This window comes from Heteronotia binoei, chromosome 5, assembly GCF_032191835.1.
Source record: "Heteronotia binoei isolate CCM8104 ecotype False Entrance Well chromosome 5, APGP_CSIRO_Hbin_v1, whole genome shotgun sequence".
In the NCBI taxonomy this organism is placed as follows: Eukaryota; Metazoa; Chordata; class Lepidosauria; order Squamata; family Gekkonidae; genus Heteronotia; species Heteronotia binoei.
The window spans coordinates 25,178,624-25,198,939 of NC_083227.1; the positions used below are offsets into that span (position 1 = coordinate 25,178,624).

At 42.3% G+C, this 20,316-nt stretch overlaps 2 protein-coding genes across 2 annotated transcripts in view; both read left to right on the forward strand.

Moving 5' to 3' along the window:
- LOC132571866 (zinc finger protein 420-like) overlaps nucleotides 1–20,316 on the forward strand; it is a 452,634-nt gene that overhangs the window by 8,786 nt on the left and 423,532 nt on the right. Inside the window, exons 4-5 of the mRNA XM_060238658.1 lie at nucleotides 6,396–6,525; nucleotides 6,908–7,098. Of these exons, the coding sequence (XP_060094641.1) occupies nucleotides 6,396–6,525; nucleotides 6,908–7,098 (321 nt within the window). The remainder of the gene's footprint in view (nucleotides 1–6,395; nucleotides 6,526–6,907; nucleotides 7,099–20,316) is intronic.
- On the forward strand, nucleotides 14,909–17,215 carry LOC132571327 (zinc finger protein 420-like). Its single transcript, XM_060238134.1, has 2 exons — nucleotides 14,909–16,372; nucleotides 16,456–17,215. The coding sequence occupies exons 1-2, from the start codon at nucleotides 15,253–15,255 to the stop codon at nucleotides 16,476–16,478; spliced, it is 1,143 nt and encodes a 380-aa protein (XP_060094117.1). The 5' UTR covers nucleotides 14,909–15,252; the 3' UTR covers nucleotides 16,479–17,215.

Here is a 20,316-nt window from a genome sequence, read left to right on the forward strand (position 1 = left end):
GTATAAATGCTTGGAGTGTGGAAAGTCCTTCTGCCACAGTACAAACCTAACTGCACATCAAAAGATTCACAGAGGAGAGAAGCAATATAAATGCTTGGAGTGTGGAAAGTGCTTCTCTCAGAGTGGAAGCCTAAGTGCACATCGAAAAAGGCATACAGCAGAAAAGCCATATAAATGCTTGGAGTGTGGAAAGTGCTTCTCTCAGAATAGCGACCTAACTTCACATCGAAAGATTCACACAGGGGAGAAGCCATATAAATGTTTGGAGTGTGGAAAGTGCTTCTCTTGGAGTAATAGCCTAACTAAGCATTTAAAGGTTCACACAGGGGAGAAGCCATATAAATGCTTGGAGTGTGGAAAGTGCTTCTCTATGAGTGGCCACTTAAGGAGACATCAAAAAGTTCACACAGGGGAGAAGCCATATAAATGCTTAGAGTGTGGAAAGTGCTTTTTTGAGAAGCACCGCCTAACTGAACATCAACAGGTTCACACAGGGGAGAAGCCATATAAATGCCTGGAGTGTGGAAAATGCTTCTATTGCATTAGCAGCCTAACTGTACATCGGAAGATTCATACAAGGGATAAGCTGTATAAATGCTTGGAGTGTGGCAAGTGCTTCTCTTTGAAGTGCAGTCTAAAGTCACATCAAAAGATTCACACAGGGGAGAAGCCATACAAATGCTTGGTGTGTGGAAAGTGCTTCTCTTGGAGTAGTGCTCTAACTAGACATCAGAAAGTTCACACAGGGTAGAAACCAAGGCTTTTTTTATATAGCAGGAACTCCTGTGCATGTTAGGCCACACACCCCTGATGCAGCCAATCCTCCGAGAGCTTACAGGGCTCTTAGTACGGGACCTACTGTAAGCTCTCGGAGGATTGGCTGCATCAGGGGTGTGTGGCCTAATATGCAAAGGAGCTCCTTCTAGAATTCCACCCCTGCCATTATGTATTGTAGTTCAGGGGGGAAAAGCTCAGTATTAACAAAATTAGATAGACATAGAAAGAAAATGTATATATAACTTAAGTTTCTGATCCCTTTTTCTGATCCCTTCTCTATCTAGCCAGTACTGCTAAGGAGCTCTGTTTAACATCAATCAATCCAGGGAATTAGCTTCCCGAGATCTCTGAGCCCTGATCATGGCTGGGTGCATAGGGAGGCGAGGCCTTGAAGCAACAGGCACCCCCTTGTTACATTCAAGGAAAGGGAATGTATGATGGCCATTTGGCACCAAGGTCAGTCCATTCCCAGTGTAGATGCTTAGGTTTCTGGCCTCAGCGCATCTGGGTTGAGAGGTCTCACACCTCCCTATGTCAAGCTGTTCTCCTGTTTAGTCAACTAATCTTTTTTGTTCTGATAACTACCAGAAGAAGAGCTAGGTGTTCTTTCGATAAATGTAAACATCTGCTAATGAATGTAAGATCATCCCAATTTAGGATGCCCAATGGAAAGTTACCTGGTTGAATGAATACCTGTACCTATGGGCCAACTGTGTCATCTTTATGTTAATACCTGTGCCTATGTCATATTGGGTATAAAACCCCTTGTTCTTCCTTTTTGGTGTAGTGGAGCCAGTTTGGTGCAGTGGTTACGTGCGTGGACGCTTATCTGGGAGAACCGTGTCTGATTCCCTACACCTCCCCTTGCAACTGCTGGGATGGTCTTTGGTCAGCCATAGTTTTCGCAGGAATCGTCCTTAAAAGGGAAGCTTTCTGTGAGAGCTCTCTCAGCCCCACGTACTTTACAGGGTGTCTGTTGTGGGGAAAGAAGATAAAGGAGATTGTAAGCCGCTCTGAGAGAAGGGCAAGGTATAAATCTGCAGTTGTCGTTGTCTTCTGTATTGGGCTGAGAACTGCCTGGTATTCTGGGATTTGTTGCATTAGCACCATTCTCTGTGTTTATTGTAATAAACATCAGTTTCTTTCCTCCTCCCTGAGACGTCGACTGTGTGTTCCTTAATCGGGCCTGGGGTGCATGGGCCACCATCTTGCATGGAACAGGCGCAAGGGGGCATAGAAAAATTAGTCCATCGCCTCCTTTTAACGTGGACAACCCTCAAGGCGGCTGTGGAGACGGCCAGTAAACCGGTGTATGGTTTTGCCTGGCATTATCAACTGTATTGTTTTATATTGTCAACAGAACTCTACTTGCACAGTTTGAAACTTTAGCTAAAAACATTACAACCAAGTAGGAGTCCAGTAGCACCTTTAAGACCAACCAAGTTTTATTCAGAATGTGAGCTTTTGTATGCGTGCATACTTCATCAGTCAATGGAACGGGCTACAGTGAGCAGAACTACTTATAGCTGGTAGGCAGGCAGTGGTCTGCTTTCCCCCCTATCATTCCGATAGCAGCACAGAACTAATGGACAGAAAACTGTGAATGCTGGATCTTTCCTTTCTTTGGTCTCTCTCATTTTCTCTTTTCTTTAAAGAACACGTTCTTTTGATATATACATTTTTCACTACCTGCTAATTGTCAAGATCATGATATGACTTGAAGCTCTTTTTATGATGTGTTATGATGTTTTAATTCTGATGTTTGTTTTTACTGCTGAAAGCCGCCCTGAGCCCGCTTGCGGGATAGGGTGCGTTATAAATAAAAAATTAAATTAATATAATGATGTCAGTTTTGGGGTATTTGTAGTACCATATTTTCCACAATAAAGTTCTACGAGCTGATTTGTAACATTTAATCTATGAAATAGACTCAGATAAGCAGCTATTTTCTTTTTGCTGCTCATAAACTATCTGCTAATTAGCAGCTCTGAAGAAAAAGAACTTGACGGTGGCTCAGTGGCTCATCTGCTTGGTAAGCATAAGGTCCCAGGTTCAATCCTGGGTCCAGGGAAATTGGTGTGAAAAATCTCAGCTTGAGACCCTGGAGAGCTGCTGCCAGTCTGAGTAGACAAGACTGACTTTGATGGATCGAGGTCTGATTCAGTAGAAGGCAGCTTCCATATGTTCAAAAATGGAGAGAAAATAGCAAGGCAGACTGCTAAACTGTTCTGGCCATTTGTTAACAATGCTCTTTTGTTTGGGAATTGGAAGCTATTCTCCCCCCACCCCTCACTCCTTTCTTTCATCTGACACATTTCAGTGGATTCTAAAAATATTGAACGATAGATAGTACATGAAACTGGATTGTAAGAATATTGCCCTTGGAGATCACTTGTAAGAGAGGAAGATCTTCAGGTGCCACCTGGAAGTTGGCAACCCTACCACCCAGCCTTTGCAGAGCGAAGAAACCCCTTTCTATGTGCTTCTGTTCTACTTTGGTCTGGCGGTTGTTGCAAGAAACTACATTTCCCAAGAGCGCGAGAGAAGGCAACCCTGCCTTTCCCAGGTATCGAAGGGGGTGCGTTTTCCTTGAGCCGGAAAAAGGAATTTGCGGAAGATGGAATCGCGGAGCGCCTCTCCTGTTGCTCCTTCCCCCGGGCTGGAGGGAGAGTTGAGCTTTTGCACGTCTGCAGGAAAGGTGAGTTGAAGGTTTCCTCCAACAGGAGATGGGCAAGAATGAGGGAGGGGAAAGAAAATACGTTTGAATGGACTGGAAGAGGAGGAGCGGCAGGAAAGGGGCTTCCCCGGGCAAGATCTGAGCGGAGGGGGCGGCCTCTCCTTTTCCCACTCACTTGCATGTGTTCCCTGCATCCCAGCCAACCTGGAGTTCTTTAATTCTTAAAATTTAGATAGACCCCCAGGGTGATCCAGCAGGGTTCATTGTTCTTCCTGGGGCCCCCTTAATCGGTTGCACTGGCTGCGTTATTTTTCGCATGCTCCGCGTGTTAACCCCCGTAGAGGCGTTTGGCTGCTTTTTAAAAATAAAATAAAACATGCTTAAAAGTTAGTACTCTTGCAGTATTTCTGATAACTGACATCTGTTGAATTATTGCATCAAAATCCAGAGACAATGTCTATGCTTTAGCAGTCTTGAGTGTGCTGTTCAGGTGTGTGTCTGTAAGTTGCAAACTCACTTTTGATTTGTTGACATTCATTACAGAAATCTCGTGGTCAATGCTTTGAGCCTAAGACGCAGAGGAAAAATATGAAATGGTTGAGCATTGCGAGGTTTTGTATATAGTTGCTTTGTGTACTGGTCAGCCAGTGGAGAAAATAGAGACTTTGCTCTGTAGCTCCTGTTCAAGTGAGCAAGCCTGGCAAAGCTAGAAGGAAGCAAGAGAGAGAGAAGGAAGCAGATGACAGTAAGTTGCTTGTGGGCCTGATAGGAGGAGTCCTTTGGACTCTAATTCAGCCCACAGACTGCATGTTGGACACCCCTGCTCAAGAAGATCTCTGAATTGGAAACTGGTCCTTGGAAATTCTCCTTGTTGAGAAATTCTCCTTGTCATGTTATTGTTCCCTGTGATGGTTATGATGTCATGAAAAATGTCCCAGAAACGTTATCTTGTATGTGATTTCACTATAGGAGCTTCTGCCTTCATGACTTCTCGAGAGTAAACCATCACTTCCACTGTAGAATACTAAAGGACAGGCCTTGTTTTGGGCAGGAGCTCACAGGAGCGAAGCTCCAGGACCTCTAAATTTTATTGTGCTTCTTACCACCCCACCCCCCCCCAAAAAATACTTGCTTCTTGGCTTCGTTGTTCAAACTCCCTATGACAATTTTGCTGAACTCTTAAGATGTGGCAAACTTTCTAATATATTTCTCCATGAAAAATGGGGAAATAACCAAAACATATAAAGCAGACGGATGGAAAGCTTCATCGTCGTTTGCCTGCCAAACCCTGAAGATCGCTCAGCCTGGAATGAGCAGGCTTTGAGTATAAAAAGGAGAAACCTTCTGTAGAACTAAGATGTTAATATATTTGTGGGCTTAAATGTGCAGGAAGGTATAGAGCAGAGGTGTCAAACATGCAGCTTGGGGGTCAAATCAGGCCCCTGAGCAACTGGCTGTCATCTGCTTCCTTTTCCCTTTCTCTTGCTTCCTTCTGCATAACGTGTCTGTTTGATACCTCATACATGGTACAGAAGTATATTTTCAAAGGGAATAGATTCCACAGCAGAAGTATTTTCCATCCAATTTCATCATAAAGTATCCAGTTTATATGCAGAAATGTTTATAAGAAATACACAATCACAGTCCTTCACAATTTTCTGCGTGGAATCCAGCTCCCTTAAAGATAAGGCTCCAAAGGCTTCTTCTTCCTCTACATGCCAGTCGACTAATTGATCACATTTCACACCAAAATGCTTTTTCATAGAGCCGTTTTATTCTGTAATACCAATCAATTGACGTCAAGCTAAGACTTCTTCATACAATTCACATAAGGCACAAGCGCAATCAATTAATTTCTGTAATGAATTTGCAACTTACAGACACATACCTGAACAGCCTACTCAAGATTGCTACAGCACAGACATTGTCTCCAGATTTTGATGCAATAATTAAGAGCAAGAGGGGTCAATGATCAGAAACTGTTAAATAAGCACAATATTGCAAGAATGCTAATCTTTTAAGCATATTTTAAGTTTTAAAAACATTTTTAATTGTCTTTGTCCGTGTCCTTTGTAAAGTTTTACATATCCACTACCTGGTGTTACATTTTATGGCTCACATGGCCCGGCCTGAAAAGGTGTCATTTTTGTCAGATTCTGTCCTCATAAAACATGAGTTTGACAGCCCTGATTTTATCTATCTTTATTCAAATAATTAAAATAAAAGAGAGCATTTCAGTATCTAATACAAATAATTTATTTTTCATCATTACTTATAATAGGTGTAAGAATTTTCTCCATTTTCTTCAAATTCTTTAACTGGCTTTGTTTACATAATTGGTTAGTTTGGACGTTGTGGCATATTCTGCCATTTTATCTTTCCAGTTTTCATTGTTTGGATACTCCTCAGCTTTCCATTTGGTTGCCCATATCGTTCTGGCTGCAATCAACGTGTATCTAAACACTTCAAGAAATGTTCTTTCAATCTTATCTGGTAAAATTCCCAATAACAGAGTCTCTGATTTCATTTCAAAATTTATTTTTAAAATTTTCTGAATTTCTCCATGTATGTCTTCCAAACTTTTCTTGCCTTTTTACAAGTCCACCACGTGTGGCATAAAGCGCCATCTGCCTCTTCACACTTCCAAAAGAACCCTCTATAATATTTATCGGTATTTTAAATATCTTTAGAAATTAAATACTAGCGAAAGAACATGTCATACTGGCCTAAGAGAAGCCAGGTTACATTCAATTTTCTGAATTTATGTTCCTTGGAGACTTTTAATGTATTCTAATTATCAGATGCTCAAAATTAATGCAATTTTCCTTGCCATCAGTTTGATGTATTGCATCAATTGAGCGGGCAGCGGTGTCCTTCTATCCTTCCTTAAAGCTCAGGCACAGAAATAGATGATCAACTGGACCATATTTTACCATTTCAGAGATCCCCAGTGTCCTTTGAGGAGGTAGCCGCGTCCTTCACGGAGGAGGAATGGGCTCTACTGGATCAAAACCAAAGAAAACTCTTCTGGGATGTGATGGAGGAAAATTATGAGACCCTGGCCTCTCTCTGTAAGGCTCTCTTCCATTATACTATGACCCCAAAGATGGAAGTGGGTGGCACCTTCCTTTGACCCTCTTGAATTTATGAACGCACTTCCACACTGTTTCCTTTTCATCCTCACCATATAAGTCTTCTCCCCTGTTATAAGATGTTCTTAGGGTGGCGAGCGGAAAGGTTTTGGTTTGCTGCTGTGAGGTAAGTTTTCTATTGAGCATGAAGAGGACAGAAGTCACTGAAGCAGGGGGTTTGATAAAACAAGTAAGAAGATTTATTATTCATATGTACAGAAGGCTGCCCCCCCCCAAGTGACAAATGAGCAAAGAAATCTTCTGTTCCACATTCCAAATAGTTAAGTTTTTAAAACTTTCTTTTGGGTGTTGCTGTTAACAGGGGACTACATTTCCCAGAAGGACTTGCGAGCACCGGAGATGTCAACCCTGTATTCTCTAGCTGTTGAAAGAGTGTTTTTACCTCGAGGTGGAGAAGGAACTGTATGGGATATGAAGTTCCACAGAGCCTCTCTTCTTTCTCATTTCCCCCCACTGGAGGAAGAATTTGGCTTTTGCACGTCTGCAGGAAAGGTGAGTTGAGGATTCCATCATCAGCTCTTGGGCAAAAAGAGGGGAGGGAGAGAAAACGTGTGAAGGGGGGTGGATGAGGAAGAACTGGAGGAAGAGGGAGGATTGGGTTAGAGGCTTTGGGGTCATATCTCTGCAGAGGGGATGCGGTTGGTGTATTTGTGTTCTCACCCACATGAATGTGTTTTTTAAAGCTATCCTGACCTTTTAATCCTTGTCAGCTAGACAGACCCCGTCTGATCCAGGATGGTTCATTATCTGTTCTTACTGGCTCCCATAGGTTATTTTACTTGCAGTTTTGTTTTTTGTGTTCTCCATGGGCTGGAGAGCCAGTTTAATGTAGTAGTTAAGTGCGCGGACTCTTTTATGGGAGAACCTGGTTTGATTCTCCACTCCTCCACTTGCAGCTGCTGGAATGACCGTGGGTCAGCCATAGCTCTCACAGAGCTGTTCTTGAAAGTGCAGCTGCTGTGAGAGCTCTCACAGCCCCACCCACCTCACAGGCTATCTGTTGCGGGGGGAGGAGATAAAGGAAATTGTAAGCCGCTCTGAAACTGATTCTGACCCCCAAAGATGGATTTGATCATATTTTCCTCCTATAATGGAAGTATTTCAAATATCTGCTGCTTCTTTCTACGTCAAAGGTTCTTCACCTGAGGTAGATTTCAGAGGGCCTCTGAACTCTAATGAGAAAGAAACTACATCTTTATTTTAACTAAGCTCTAATGGAAAGTTTGCATTTCCTTCATTTATGAATGCAGGCAGCAAGTCACAGTCATTGTCATAGTTGATGTGACTTTGTCACCAATTGAAACCTTATATTTTCATATACTCTTAAATTGCTTTAGGTGTCTCAAAATAGCATTTACACTCATTTAGTAACATAATCTGAGGAGGGGTCCATTCACTTCACCAGACTGCTGAAGAAGTTCATTCACAAGAAAGTTGCAGAACCACTTGCTTCAGAGGGTGACGCCCTGCATTTATCACCCATCAAGCCCCAAGGATCACATGGCCTGGGGTGAATAGGCCTTTGCTTTTTTAGGTTAAAAATACAACAAAAGATACATAGATTTTAATTAGGGCAGTTTCTGACTACAAAGCTGGATGCAAGCTTTAGTCACACAGAATGCTCTGCAGACAAAAATGTTTAAAGCAGAAACCTTCTCTGAAAGCACAGTTTCTGTGTATTTCTTTTTTTTTCAGCTTTTATACTTTTATTTCATCAAGACAATAAACAGCTCAAACATACGCTTCACAAAAGAAAAAAAGAAAAAAAGATACAATAAGCTGAGTATACAAGAGGAGTGTGGATGTGGTCGACCAAAAGAAAAAAAAAGTTCATAAGTTTACATATTTGGATATTGAGACAACAAAGAAAAAATAACAATTTATACCACATCTTCAAATCCCTTTCTCATACCCCCCGTTTGAGGTTTTCTTCATCCAGTTATAAAATTTTTCCCATTTTTTAAGACAGTCAGAGTTCGACACCCCTTTCAACCGTTTAGATAAGACATCCATCTCCGCTGCATATAGTATTTTATCAACGATCTCCTCCTGCGGAGGACCAATTCCCTGTCTCCAATATTTAGCAAAGGAGATACGAGCCGCCATGAGAATGTAAATTGTTAAATATTCATCTTCCTTTGGAATCTCATTCCTTACTAACGAAGGAGGTATGGGGCTCAGCAAAACTTCCAGATTCTTGGAGATCCGCAAATGTTATTCTTATCCCCAAAACCGAAAAAGATCTAGATGAGGTTAAGTACTACCGACCAATATCTTACTTAACGTTGATTACAAAATATATGCTACAATACTAGCCCAGCGTTTAAAGAAGATCCTTAACACTACTATTCACCCGGACCAAACAGGTTTTCTTTCTAATAGACACATGAGAACCAATGTTCGAATGCTTGCAAATATTTTGGAATATTATGAGTTACACAGTGACAAACAGATGGCGTTATTTTTTTTAGACGCTGAGAAAGCTTTTGATAATTTAAACCGGGAATTTATGTTCTTACTTTTAAGTTTTATGGATTTTGGGGATGGATTTACAAAAAACATTCGAGCTATTTATAGTGACCAAACGGCCAGAGTAGTTCTTAACGGGGACCTCACAGAGGAGATCAAGTTAGGGAAAGGTACAAGACAAGGTTGCCCCTTATCTCCGTTGTTATTTATTTTATCTTTGGAGATCTTGAACAACGCTATAAGAAGGAATAATAATATTAATGGACTGAAAGCTAAAGGTGAAACGTATAAGGTTTTAGCTTATGCGGACAACATGGTCACGATTTTGCAGAACCCATTAGAATCAGTTGAGGAAATGCTGTCCGAGATAGAGGACTACGGGAAAGTTGCAGGGCTAAAAATGAATAAACAAAAATCAAAAATAATTATTAAAAATATGTCAACTCAAGATGCTAAAGAGTTAGAGAGAAAAACGGAATCCAAAGTAGAGAAAAAAGTCAGGTATTTAGGTATAAACATGACAAGTAAATGTAGCAATATATACGATAATAATGTTACACCTCTACTAAGAGAGATTGAACTGGATACTAAAAAGTGGAGCCATCTGAAACTATCTTTCATGGGAAGAATCGCGCTAGTTAAAATGAATGTGCTACCAAAAATGTTGTTTCTCTTCCAAATGATCAATTTTGCGGTTAGGAAGATGTTATTTTCTAAATTGGGTCGACTGATCCGCTCATTTGTCTGGCAAGGAAAAAAGCCAAGGGTCAAATGGAAAATCTTAACAGACAAGCGAGAAAATGGGGGAGTAGGACTCCCTAATTGGGAAACATATTTTACTGCATGCGTAGTCCTTTGGCTAAAAGAGTGGATCACTTTGGAAAACAAACGAATTTTAGCTTTGGAGGGCTTCGACTTACAGGCAGGTTGGCATGCCAACTTATGGTATGTGGCTAAGACTCAAAAATATTTTATTAACCATCTAATACGTAAGACGATAAATGATGTTTGGTTAAAGTTAAAGGGGAAGATATACAGTAAAACACCAAGATGGATCTCACCTGAGGAAGCATCAATTCAACCGCAATTATGGAAATTTAATAAGGTGGTTAGATATAAGGATCTTTTAGATGATAATGATAAATTGAAAGGGAAGGAAGAATTGGAGGCGGCAGGGGTTAAAATTCATTGGTGGGAGATGAATCAAATTATGACTAAATATAATAAGGACAAAGTAAGAGGTTTCACTAAAGACAATTTCGATTTTGATAAAATACTTTATACGGAAAAAAATAAGGCGATTAAGAAGCTGTATAACTACTTGACCCAGTTAAACTTAGAAGACGAAATTGTGAAAGGTACTATGATTAGATGGGCTAAAAATTTAAAAAAGAATGTTAATTTAGATCAGTGGTCTTTATTTTGGAAATTGAATTACAAGATTCTGAAACCAGTTAATTACAGGGAAAACTTTTTCAAACTATTTCATCGATGGCATATTACTCCCATACAGTTATCTAAAATTAATCCTAAGATTTCACCTATGTGTTGGAAATGTGGAGAGAAGACAGGTTCCTACTATCATATCTGGTGGACGTGTAAATTAGCAATAAAGTTTTGGGTTAAAATGCACGAAATGCTAAAAGAAATTTTAAATGTAAATATACTTCTAAAACCGGAGTTTCTGTGTTTTTCTGGGGTATAACTTGCAAGGTATTATAGTATAATGTTAGCTAAACTGTTTACTTCCCCCCTCACATTGAATAGGTGTTGACCCAGAAAATCCCAGTTCTTCACAAGAGTCTGAGTTTATATTTTCTGGAAAGTTTCAGTTTATTATATATATCAGAGGTTTAAACAGAAATTAATGCAATTTTCCTTATCATCAGTTTGACCTGTAGTATTCTTTAATCATTTGACTGGCAAATGGGATTCTACTTTCTTTCATAAACAGTCAGGAACAGATGATCCACTGGCTCATATTTTCCTCTTTCAGAGATCCCCCGTGTCCTTTAAGGAGGTAGCCATTTCCTTCACGGCGGAGGAATGGGCTCTCCTAGATGCAGGCCAAAGAAAACTCTACTGGGATGTTACGGAGGGAAATTATGAGACCGTGGCCTCTCTGGGTAAGGTTCTTTTCCCTTCTGTAATGATCACGGAAGAGAAGGTAGCGTCTTCCTTTGACCCTTTTTTGATTTCAGGGCACATTTTCATTTGCCACAGGGAAAACAGAACTCCCAAACTTGAGAATTTCAATTCCCCTGAGAAAGAAATCATAAAACACTTTCATGCTGTGAAGAGAAACCTGTTGATGAGGAGGATATCCCATTAGGTCCCTGCTAGGAAATCCCTACAGCTCATCTTTTCTTCTTTGGCCTTTCTAATTTGACGGTGTCCCTTCAGTCAGCGAGCCTGATGGGAGGAGAGGAGAAATGGAATAATTGATTTGTCTAGACCAGAGGAGAGTCCCTTGCTCAGTAGCAGAGGTTATGACCAGTGTTCCGTCTAAACTGAGTTAGCGTGAGCGAATTGTAGGAATCTAGTTTGGAAGTGACCGTTGCATGGATAACTGTGTTCAGATCCTGGACGGATAGGTAGGGAGTCAGTTGTTTTGTCTGCCATAGATAGTAAAAGGCAGACCTGGCTACTGGGGTGACCAGGGCCTCTAGAGACAATGAGGCATCCAGGCTCACCCAAATGCTCTGGACCCTCAGCGCCCTGCCAGTGTTTGGGAGCCTTATCCCTGTACCTATTCCACCCTGGGCTGGACACAGGACCTCCATCTTAGATGGATTTAGTTTCAGTTGGTTCTCTTGCAACCACCCTGTCACGGTCCCGAGTGCATGGCCAAGCTTTTCCAGGGCAGAGTCTGGGTGGCCATCCATCAACACAGTGGCCCCCAACCTTTTTGGCACCAGGGACCGGTTTTGTGGAAAACAGTTTTTCCATGGACTTGGGGGGGGGGAGGGCGCTGGAGTTTTTCCCACCCAGGCTGCCCCCCCCCCCGCCTGCAATTCGCTCACGTTAAAATAAATATTGAAATCTGCCTCCGTTCCTGAGGACTGGAAGGTAGCAAATGTCACCCCCATCTTTAAAAAGGGTTCTAGAGGAGATCCAGGTAACTACAGGCCAGTCAGTCTGACTTCAATACCGGGAAAGTTGGTAGAAACCATTATCAAGGACAGAATGAGTAGGCACATTGATGAACACAAGTAATTGAGAAAGACTCAGCATGGGTTCTGTAAGGGAAGATCTTGCCTCACTAAACTGTTACATTTCTTTGAGGGGGTGAACAAACATGTGGACAAAGGAGACCCGATAGATGTTGTTTACCTTGACTTCCAGAAAGCTTTTGATAAAGTTCCTCATCAAAGGCTCCTTAGTAAGCTCGAGAGTCATGGAGTAAAAGGACAGGTCCTCTTGTGGATCAAAAACTGGCTAATTAATAGGAAGCAGAGAGTGAGTATAAATGGGCAGTCTTCGCAGTGGAGGACGGTAAGCAGTGGGGTGCCGCAGCGCTCAGTACTGGGTCCCATGCTCTTTAACTTGTTCATAAATGATTTGGAGTTGGGAGTAGGCAGTGAAGTGGCCAAGTTTGCAGATGACACTAAATTGTTCAGGGTGGTGAGAACCAGAGAGGATTGTGAGGCACTCCAAAGGGATCTGTTGAGGCTGGGTGAGTGGGCATCAACGTGGCAGATGAGGTTCAATGTGGCCAAGTGCAAAGTAATGCACATTGGGGCCAAGAATCCCAGCTACAAATACACGTTGATGGGGTGTGAACTGGCAGAGACTGACCAAGAGAGAGATCTTGGGGTCATTGTAGATAACTCACTGAAAATGTCAAGATATTGTGTGATTACAATAAAAAAGGCCAACGCCATGCTGGGAATTATTATGAAGGGAACTGAAAACAAATCAGCCAGTATCATAATGCCCCTGTATAAATCGATGGTGCGGTCTCATTTGGAATACTGTGTACAATTCCGGTCATCGCACCTCAAAAAGGATATTATAGCATTGGAAAAAGTGCAGAAAAGGGCAACTAGAATGATTAAAGGTTTGGAACACTTTCTCTATGAAAAAAGGTTAAAACGCTTGGGGCTCTTTAGCTTGGAGAAATGTCGACTGCAGGGTGACATGATAGAGGTTTACAAGATTATGCATAGGATGGAGAAAGTAGAGAAAGAAGTACTTTTCTTCCTTTCTCACAATATAAGAAGTCATGGGCATTCAATGAAATTGCTGAGCAGTCAGGTTAAAATGGATAGAAGGAAGTACTTCTTCACCCAAAGGGTGATTAACATGTGGAATTCACTGCCACAGGAGGTGGTGGCGGCTACAAGCATAGCCAGCTTTAAGAAGGGATTGGATAAAAATATGGGACAGAGGTCCATCAGTGGCTATTAGGCACAGTATATATGTGTGTGTGTGTGTGTGTTTATATACACGGAGGCTCAGTGGTTGAACATCTGCTTGGTAAGCAGAAGGTCCCAGGTTCAATCCCCAGCATCTCCAACTAAAAAGGTTCCTGACAAATAGATGTGAAACGCCTCAGCTTGAGACTCTGGAGAGCTGCTGCCAGTCTGAGTAGACAATACTGACTTTGATGGACCGAGGGTCTGATTCAGTATAAGGCGGTTTCATATGTGTATATATATATATATATTTGGCCACTGTGTGACACAGAGTGTTGGACTGGATGGGCCATTGGCCTGATCCAACATGGCTTCTCTTACGTTCTTATGCCACAAATAGGTGTGAAAAACCTCAGCTTGAGACCCTGGAGAGCCGCTGCCAGTCTGAGAAGACAATACTGACTTTGATGGACCAAGGGTCTGATTCAGTATAAGGCAGCTTCATATGTTCATATGTTCACATCCATGCCCCCCATGGGTGTCTTTAAATGGGGGGGAGACTGGGACTGTTTCTGACTCCCCCTCCCATTTAAGGACTCCCACTGATCAGCTGATTGGTGGAGGTCTATAAATGACGGGTAGCCTATGGTCACAGCGGTGCCACCGCTTCTGCCGGCCCAGGACCCTGCAGGCAGCCTTGGAGTGAGGCCGTGCCACCTCTTTAGTCTGGGGCTGCTCTGCCTCACTCCGTGGCCCGGTACCAGTTTACGGCCCTGTGTTTAAGGACCCCTGCATCAACAGATAGAGCTGGGTGTCATCGGCATTTTGATGGCAACCCAACCCATACCTCTGTACTAACTGGGCAAGGGGGCGCATGTAGACTTTAAAGAATGTTATTTAACATTTTCCTTCAATGTGAGCTTAGAATGCAAAAGCACATGGTGGGGAGTCTGGGGTGTGTGTGGTTCAGTGTGCTCCAATTCCTTTCGTGTTTGGCACAGCTTCTGGAGGAAGGGGTGTGTGTGCCTCCTTTCCCACTATATCCGCTGTTCAATTCTTCCTGGCAATCCCCAAGGCTTGAAGGCTGACTATACTATGTGGTGACTTTGCAGTAGTCACTGTGTTTCTTATGTTACAGGCACTGCTTCCAGTATTTTGATGTGTTATGAGGCTGCAGTGTCCCCCAGATTTTTCTCGAAGCCTGGGTCCTTTTCAAGGTTGTTCTGTTTAATGTGCTCCCTAAATCAACACCGGATAACCTTAATGCAAGTGTCTGCAACACAAGGAAGCAATCCCCTTCCTGTTCCTTTAGTCACCCTTTCTCTTTTTCTATGACAACTGGGTGTGTGGTTAATCTTGTTAAAGGGTTTTTCAGGCCCCAGGTTCTCATTATAAAAAGTACTACTCACTGCACAATTTGTTAACTGGCACATATACCTTTTCATTCTTATTGGATTTCTGTCTCTCTTTTGCAGTTGGAGAAGTGAAGGAAGTGGTGAGTGAGAAGGAGTCAGGAAGGAAACTTGTGGGAAAAGACAACCATCTTCCAGTGGAAGCAAAGTCTGGAGATCAAGTGGTATTGACAGGACAGTTCAGAAGGAGAAGAGAAGCAAAAGAGAAGCAAAGGAAGGAATTGTTTTCTTCTCAGGGCTGACGGAAACCTGAACCAGAGAGGAGACGGAGAAGGCCTAATGGTGACTTAAGTCAAAACGAATTCAGCTGCAAATCGAGTGTTAAAACATATGAGAATGTTGCAAAGTGCTGGAAAAGGTATAAACGCTTGGAAAGTGGGAAGAGCTCCCGTAGTAGTGCACTAACTATGCATCATACGTTTCATGCGGGAGAGTGTGGAAAGCGCTTCTTAAGGAATAGCCACCTAACTGCACAACAGAAGATTCACCCAGGGGAGAAGACATATTCATGCTTGGAGTGTGGAAAGCTCTTCTCTCAGAATGCTGACCTAACTAAACATCAAAAAGTTCATACTGAAAGGAAGTTGTATAAATGCTTGGAATGTGCAAAGTGCTTTTCTCACAAGCACAAACTAAATAGGCATGAAATGATTCATACAGGGGAGAAGCCATATAAATGCATGGAGTGTGGAATGTGCTTCTCTCGGAATTGGCGCCTAACTGTGCATCAAAGGAATCATACAGGAGAGAAGCCATATACATGCTTGGAGTGCGGAAAATGCTTCTCTATAAATGGCAACCTAACTGCACATCAAAAGATGCACACAGGGGAGAAGCCATATAAATGCTTGGAGTGTGGGAAGTGCTTCTTTCAGAATGCTGGCCTAACTGCACATAAAATCATCCACACAGGGGAGTTGCCATATTCATGCTTGGAGTGTGGAAAGCGCTTCTCTCGGAATGGTAGCCTAACTGCGCATCAAAAGATTCACACAGGGAAAAAGCCATATAAGTGCTTGGAGTGTGGAAAGTGCTTCTGTTACAAAAACATCCTAAAGGAACATCAAAATATTCATTCAGGGGTAAAATTGTATAAATGCTTGGAGTGTGGAAAGTCCTTCTGTCACAGTGCAAACCAAAGTGCACATCAAAAAAGACACACAGGACAGAAGCCATATAAATGCTTGGAGTGTGGAAAGTGTTTCTCTGCAAGTAACCACCTAAGCAGACATCAAAAGGTTCATACAAGAGAGAAGCCATATAAATGCTTGGAGTGTGGAAAGTGCTTCTCTGAGAATAGCAGCCTAACTGCACATCAAAAGATTCATACAGGGGAGAAGCCATATAAATGTTTGGAGTGTGAAAAATGCTTCTCTCAGAATAGCGGCCTAACTGCACATCAAAAGATCCACACAGGAGAGAAGCCATATAAATGCTTGGAATGTGGAAAGTGCTTCTCTCAGAATAGTGGCCTGACTGCACAGCAAAAGATCCACACAGGAGAGAAGCCATATAAATGCTTGGATTGTGGAAAGTGTTTTTTTCAGAATCACCGCCTAATTGCGCATCAAAACATTCACACAGGAGAGAAGCCATATAAATGCTTGGAGTGTGGCAAGTGCTTCTGTCATAATGGCAGCCTATCTGCACATCGGCAGATTCATACGAGGGAAAAGCCATATAAATGCTTGGAGTGTGGCAAGTGCTTCTCTCTGAAGTCTAGTCTAACGTCACATCAAAAGATTCACACAGGGGAGAAGCCATACAAATGCTTGGAATGTGGAAAGTGCTTTGCTTGGAGTAGTGTTCTGAGTAGACATCAAAAAGTTCACATGGAGAAGTGATACACGTGCTTGGAGTTTAGGAATTGCTTTTCTGTGAACAGGAGTCTAAGCATCGAAAGATTCATACATCCCCCCTCCCCCCAACATGGTGACTGAATGAGAATGCATAATTTGTTCCTTCGAACCTCTCTAAATCAAGGGCTCGTGCCTTCTTCTTTCAGATAAGGAGCACTCAAGTGACCTGTGCAATGGTACACAGAGAAATTAACTGTTCTTCTCCCTCCTTTTATCTGCGCAAACATCAAAGTGGCCGTGGAGAACAGCTAGCAAAAAACGCTCCATACGTTTACCTGATATCACCAACTATACTGTTTCCTATTATCAAGAGAACTCTGCTTGCATAGTCAGTTTGAAACTTTAATTTAAAAGACTAGATAGAAACGGTGATTCCTTTTATCTTTCTGATAGCAACCTAGAGCCAACAGAGGAAAAACTGTGAATGCTGCCTCTCTTCTTTGGTGTCTCTTTTTTTTCCTCTTTAAAGAACACCTCATTGTGATAAAATAATTTTTTTGCTACCTACTAACTGGTAAAGCGATAAGATAATGATCTGAGCCTTCAGGAACTTGTAATAATGTATTTTCCACTATACATAACGGGGGCTTTTTTGTAGCAGGAACTCCTTCGCATGTTAGGCTATGTGCTCCTGATGGATCCAATCCTCCAAGAGTTTACAGGGCCTACTGTGAGCTCTTGGAGGATTAGCTACATCGGGGGTGGGGGTGGGTGGGGGGGGTGGCCTAAAATGCAAAGGAGTTCGTGTTACAAAAAAAAAAGCCCTGAAAATAATTATGTGCTGATGTGTAACTTATTTAGATTTCAGACTACCAAATAGACTCAGATAAGCAGTCATTGCTTCTTTCAGCTCGCTGATTAATTACTAATTGACAACTCCGAAGAAAAAGAACTTTGAGAGAAAATAGTAAGGCTAACTTCCAATTTCTTATCTGTTCTGGCCTTTAACTCTTATTTTCTTTTGTTGTGGAATTGAATGCTATCCTTTTTCAAAATGAAGAAGACAGCCTCTCCCCCTTCCTTTTTTTTATCTGTCACATTTCAGTGGATCCCAAGCTTCGGGAAGCCACGGCAAGGTTCGGACAGCAGTGGGCGCACTCAGAGGTGGGCTCTGAGTGCACTTGCTCCCACGTTCCCCCCACCTCGTCCAGGCTTCCTGAGATTCGGGAAGACTGCGCAGGGTCGAGGGGCATCCACTTTCGCGTTCTGGGGTCTGTAACAGACCCAGGAAATGCGAAAGCGGCCGGGCAGCATCTGGGCTCCGTGGAGCTTGCTTTCTGTTGGAGAAGGCAGGCTCCAAGGAGCGCACACGCTGCCCTTGAGGAGAGGGGGCACAACTTGGCTGACTCCCAGGTGCTGGCCCGTATTACAAAATAAAGAATGCGCAAGACTAAGCTGGAACACGGTCATATGCTAATCTATGAAGAACACAAAACTGGCTAAAAACAAATGACTAAGATCTGAAGATCTCCTTGCAGTTTTTTTTACATCACTATAGTGACAAAGCAAGAATAAATCTGGCCTAGAAGTTTTGTCTGCATTGTACATTACCAGATCTTTAGGGAAGACACCTCTGAGGAAACTGAATGACTGGCAAAAGTAATCCTTTGCTGCTGCTTTTTCTGGTTAATATATTCTGAAAATCTTTTATATTGACCATAACATCTAAAACTTTTGCTTTTGCCTCTAATTAGATGCATCTTGGGGACTTGATGGTATAATAACAAGATATTGTAATAGTAAACATTAATTTTAGTATTTGCAGCAATTGTCTATAAAGCATTAAGTGACAGGTTAAATAAATCTCCAGTTTATATAGTTATATTGTTTAAGAATATATGGTTTTGACGATGTAGGCATGTGGAAAGAGTGTTTCAATGCAGAAGTAAGTTGCAAAATTAAGAAAGATTTTTCTAGTTATATGCCAGCTTTAATCTAGCAGGAACTCGGAGGTTTCTCACAAATCTCACTCTCTGGTTCCAGCTTCTGGAGACCACACTCACAAAAAAAATTTGAAGTCATTTGAGCAACTTTGGCCTTAATAGGCCACCATGACCTGCTTCTGAGTAGTCAAATTCAGGCACTGGTGTACCTAGTTTGACATCTTAGGTGGAAACTCCCTATCTATCCAGGGGTCATTCCATAGAAAAAGAGGTGCTGGAGCTCATTAGCACAACTCATTTGCATATGCCACACGCCCCTGACATCACCAGAAGGGGTACTAAATTATATCCGCTCAACAACTACCTTAAAATGCTTCTTGAATTAAAATTGTCATAAAACCTGACTCCCATCATACTTTTAAAATGACTTTCTCCTAGGTGGCCACAGTGGCATGAGGAAGATTTCCATCTGTCTGCTAGATATGTTTTGGTTATTTTCCCTTTTTTTTTTGGTGGGGGAAAATATTAGGAAGTTTCTCAAATCTTAGAGTTCAGCAAAATTCTCACAGGGGGTTTGAACAATGGAGCCCAGAAGCAAGTTAAGAAAGAAAAAGAGAGCACAATAAAATTTAGAGGTTCTGGAGCTCCGCTCCTGTGAGCTCCTGCCCAAAATGAGGCTTGACTAAGATTTTAAGGTAAAAGCCTTGTGTAGCTTTCACAGAGGTCCTTGAAAGGGCAGCTGCTGTGAGAGCCCTCTCAGCCCCACCCACTTCACAGGGTGTCTGTTGTTGGGGTAGAAGATATAGGAGATTGTAAGCTGCTCTGAGACTCTGATTCAGAGAGAAGGGCAGGGTATGAATCGGCAGTCTTTTTCTTCTTATAAAATGGGCATTGTTCAGACAGACTTTCCAATTTTTTTCTTCTGTTACCTGGGCGTCTTTTATGTATCCTGGTGTAGGTCACAACAACTTACTTAGACTGTACAAAATCCTCCCCAAACCTGATGACTTGGAGATCATTAGCAATCTGCTTCCTTGTCCTTCCAAGAGAAGATACAGTTGCTGAGGTTGTGCAAATGCAACTTTCATAAATTAATTTCCCCCCTTTTTCCAGCAATAAGGCTTCCAGTTGGTAAGTCCAGGGCCTGGCCCACCACTGAGTCCCTTTTTTTCTCTGCTGGTCTGTGGGGCTGCGATATCAAGGCAGAATATAGAAGAAGAAGACCGCAGATTTATACCCTGCCCTTCTCTCTGACTCAAGAATCTCAGAGCTGCTTACAATCTCCTTTATCTCCGTCCGCCACAACAGACACCCTGTGAAGTGGGTGGGACTGAGAGAGCTCTCCCAGCAGCTGCCCTTTCAAGGACAACTCCTATGAGCTATGGCTGACCCAAGGCCACTCCAGCAGCTGCAAGTGGAGGAGTGGGGAATCAAACCCGGTTCTCCCAGATAAGAGTCTGCACACTTAACTACTGCACCAAGCTGGCTTTCACAAATACCATCCCAATACTTGTTTCTATCAAACTTTCAAGGCAGTTTTGCTCTGTTCATGAATGAGGTCTGGTTGCAGCAATAAAAGAAAGGAAGAAAAAAAAATCTCAGTCCATTTACAGTAGGAAAAAGGAACAGGAGTCCGAAAGCACCTTGAAATTGACCCAACGTGTGACAAAGTTATAAATCCTCGTAAATAATGAGCAATGTCCCTTTATTGATTGGGGGGGGGTATCCC

Coding starts and splice junctions, on each gene's coding strand:
- LOC132571327 (XM_060238134.1), top strand. CDS start 15,253: ATGCATCATACGTTTCATGCGGGAGAGTGTGGAAAGCGCTTCTTAAGG. Junction 16,373..16,455: donor GCCATATAAATGCTTGGATT/GTGGAAAGTGTT, acceptor AAATGCTTGGAG/TGTGGCAAGTGCTTCTGTCA.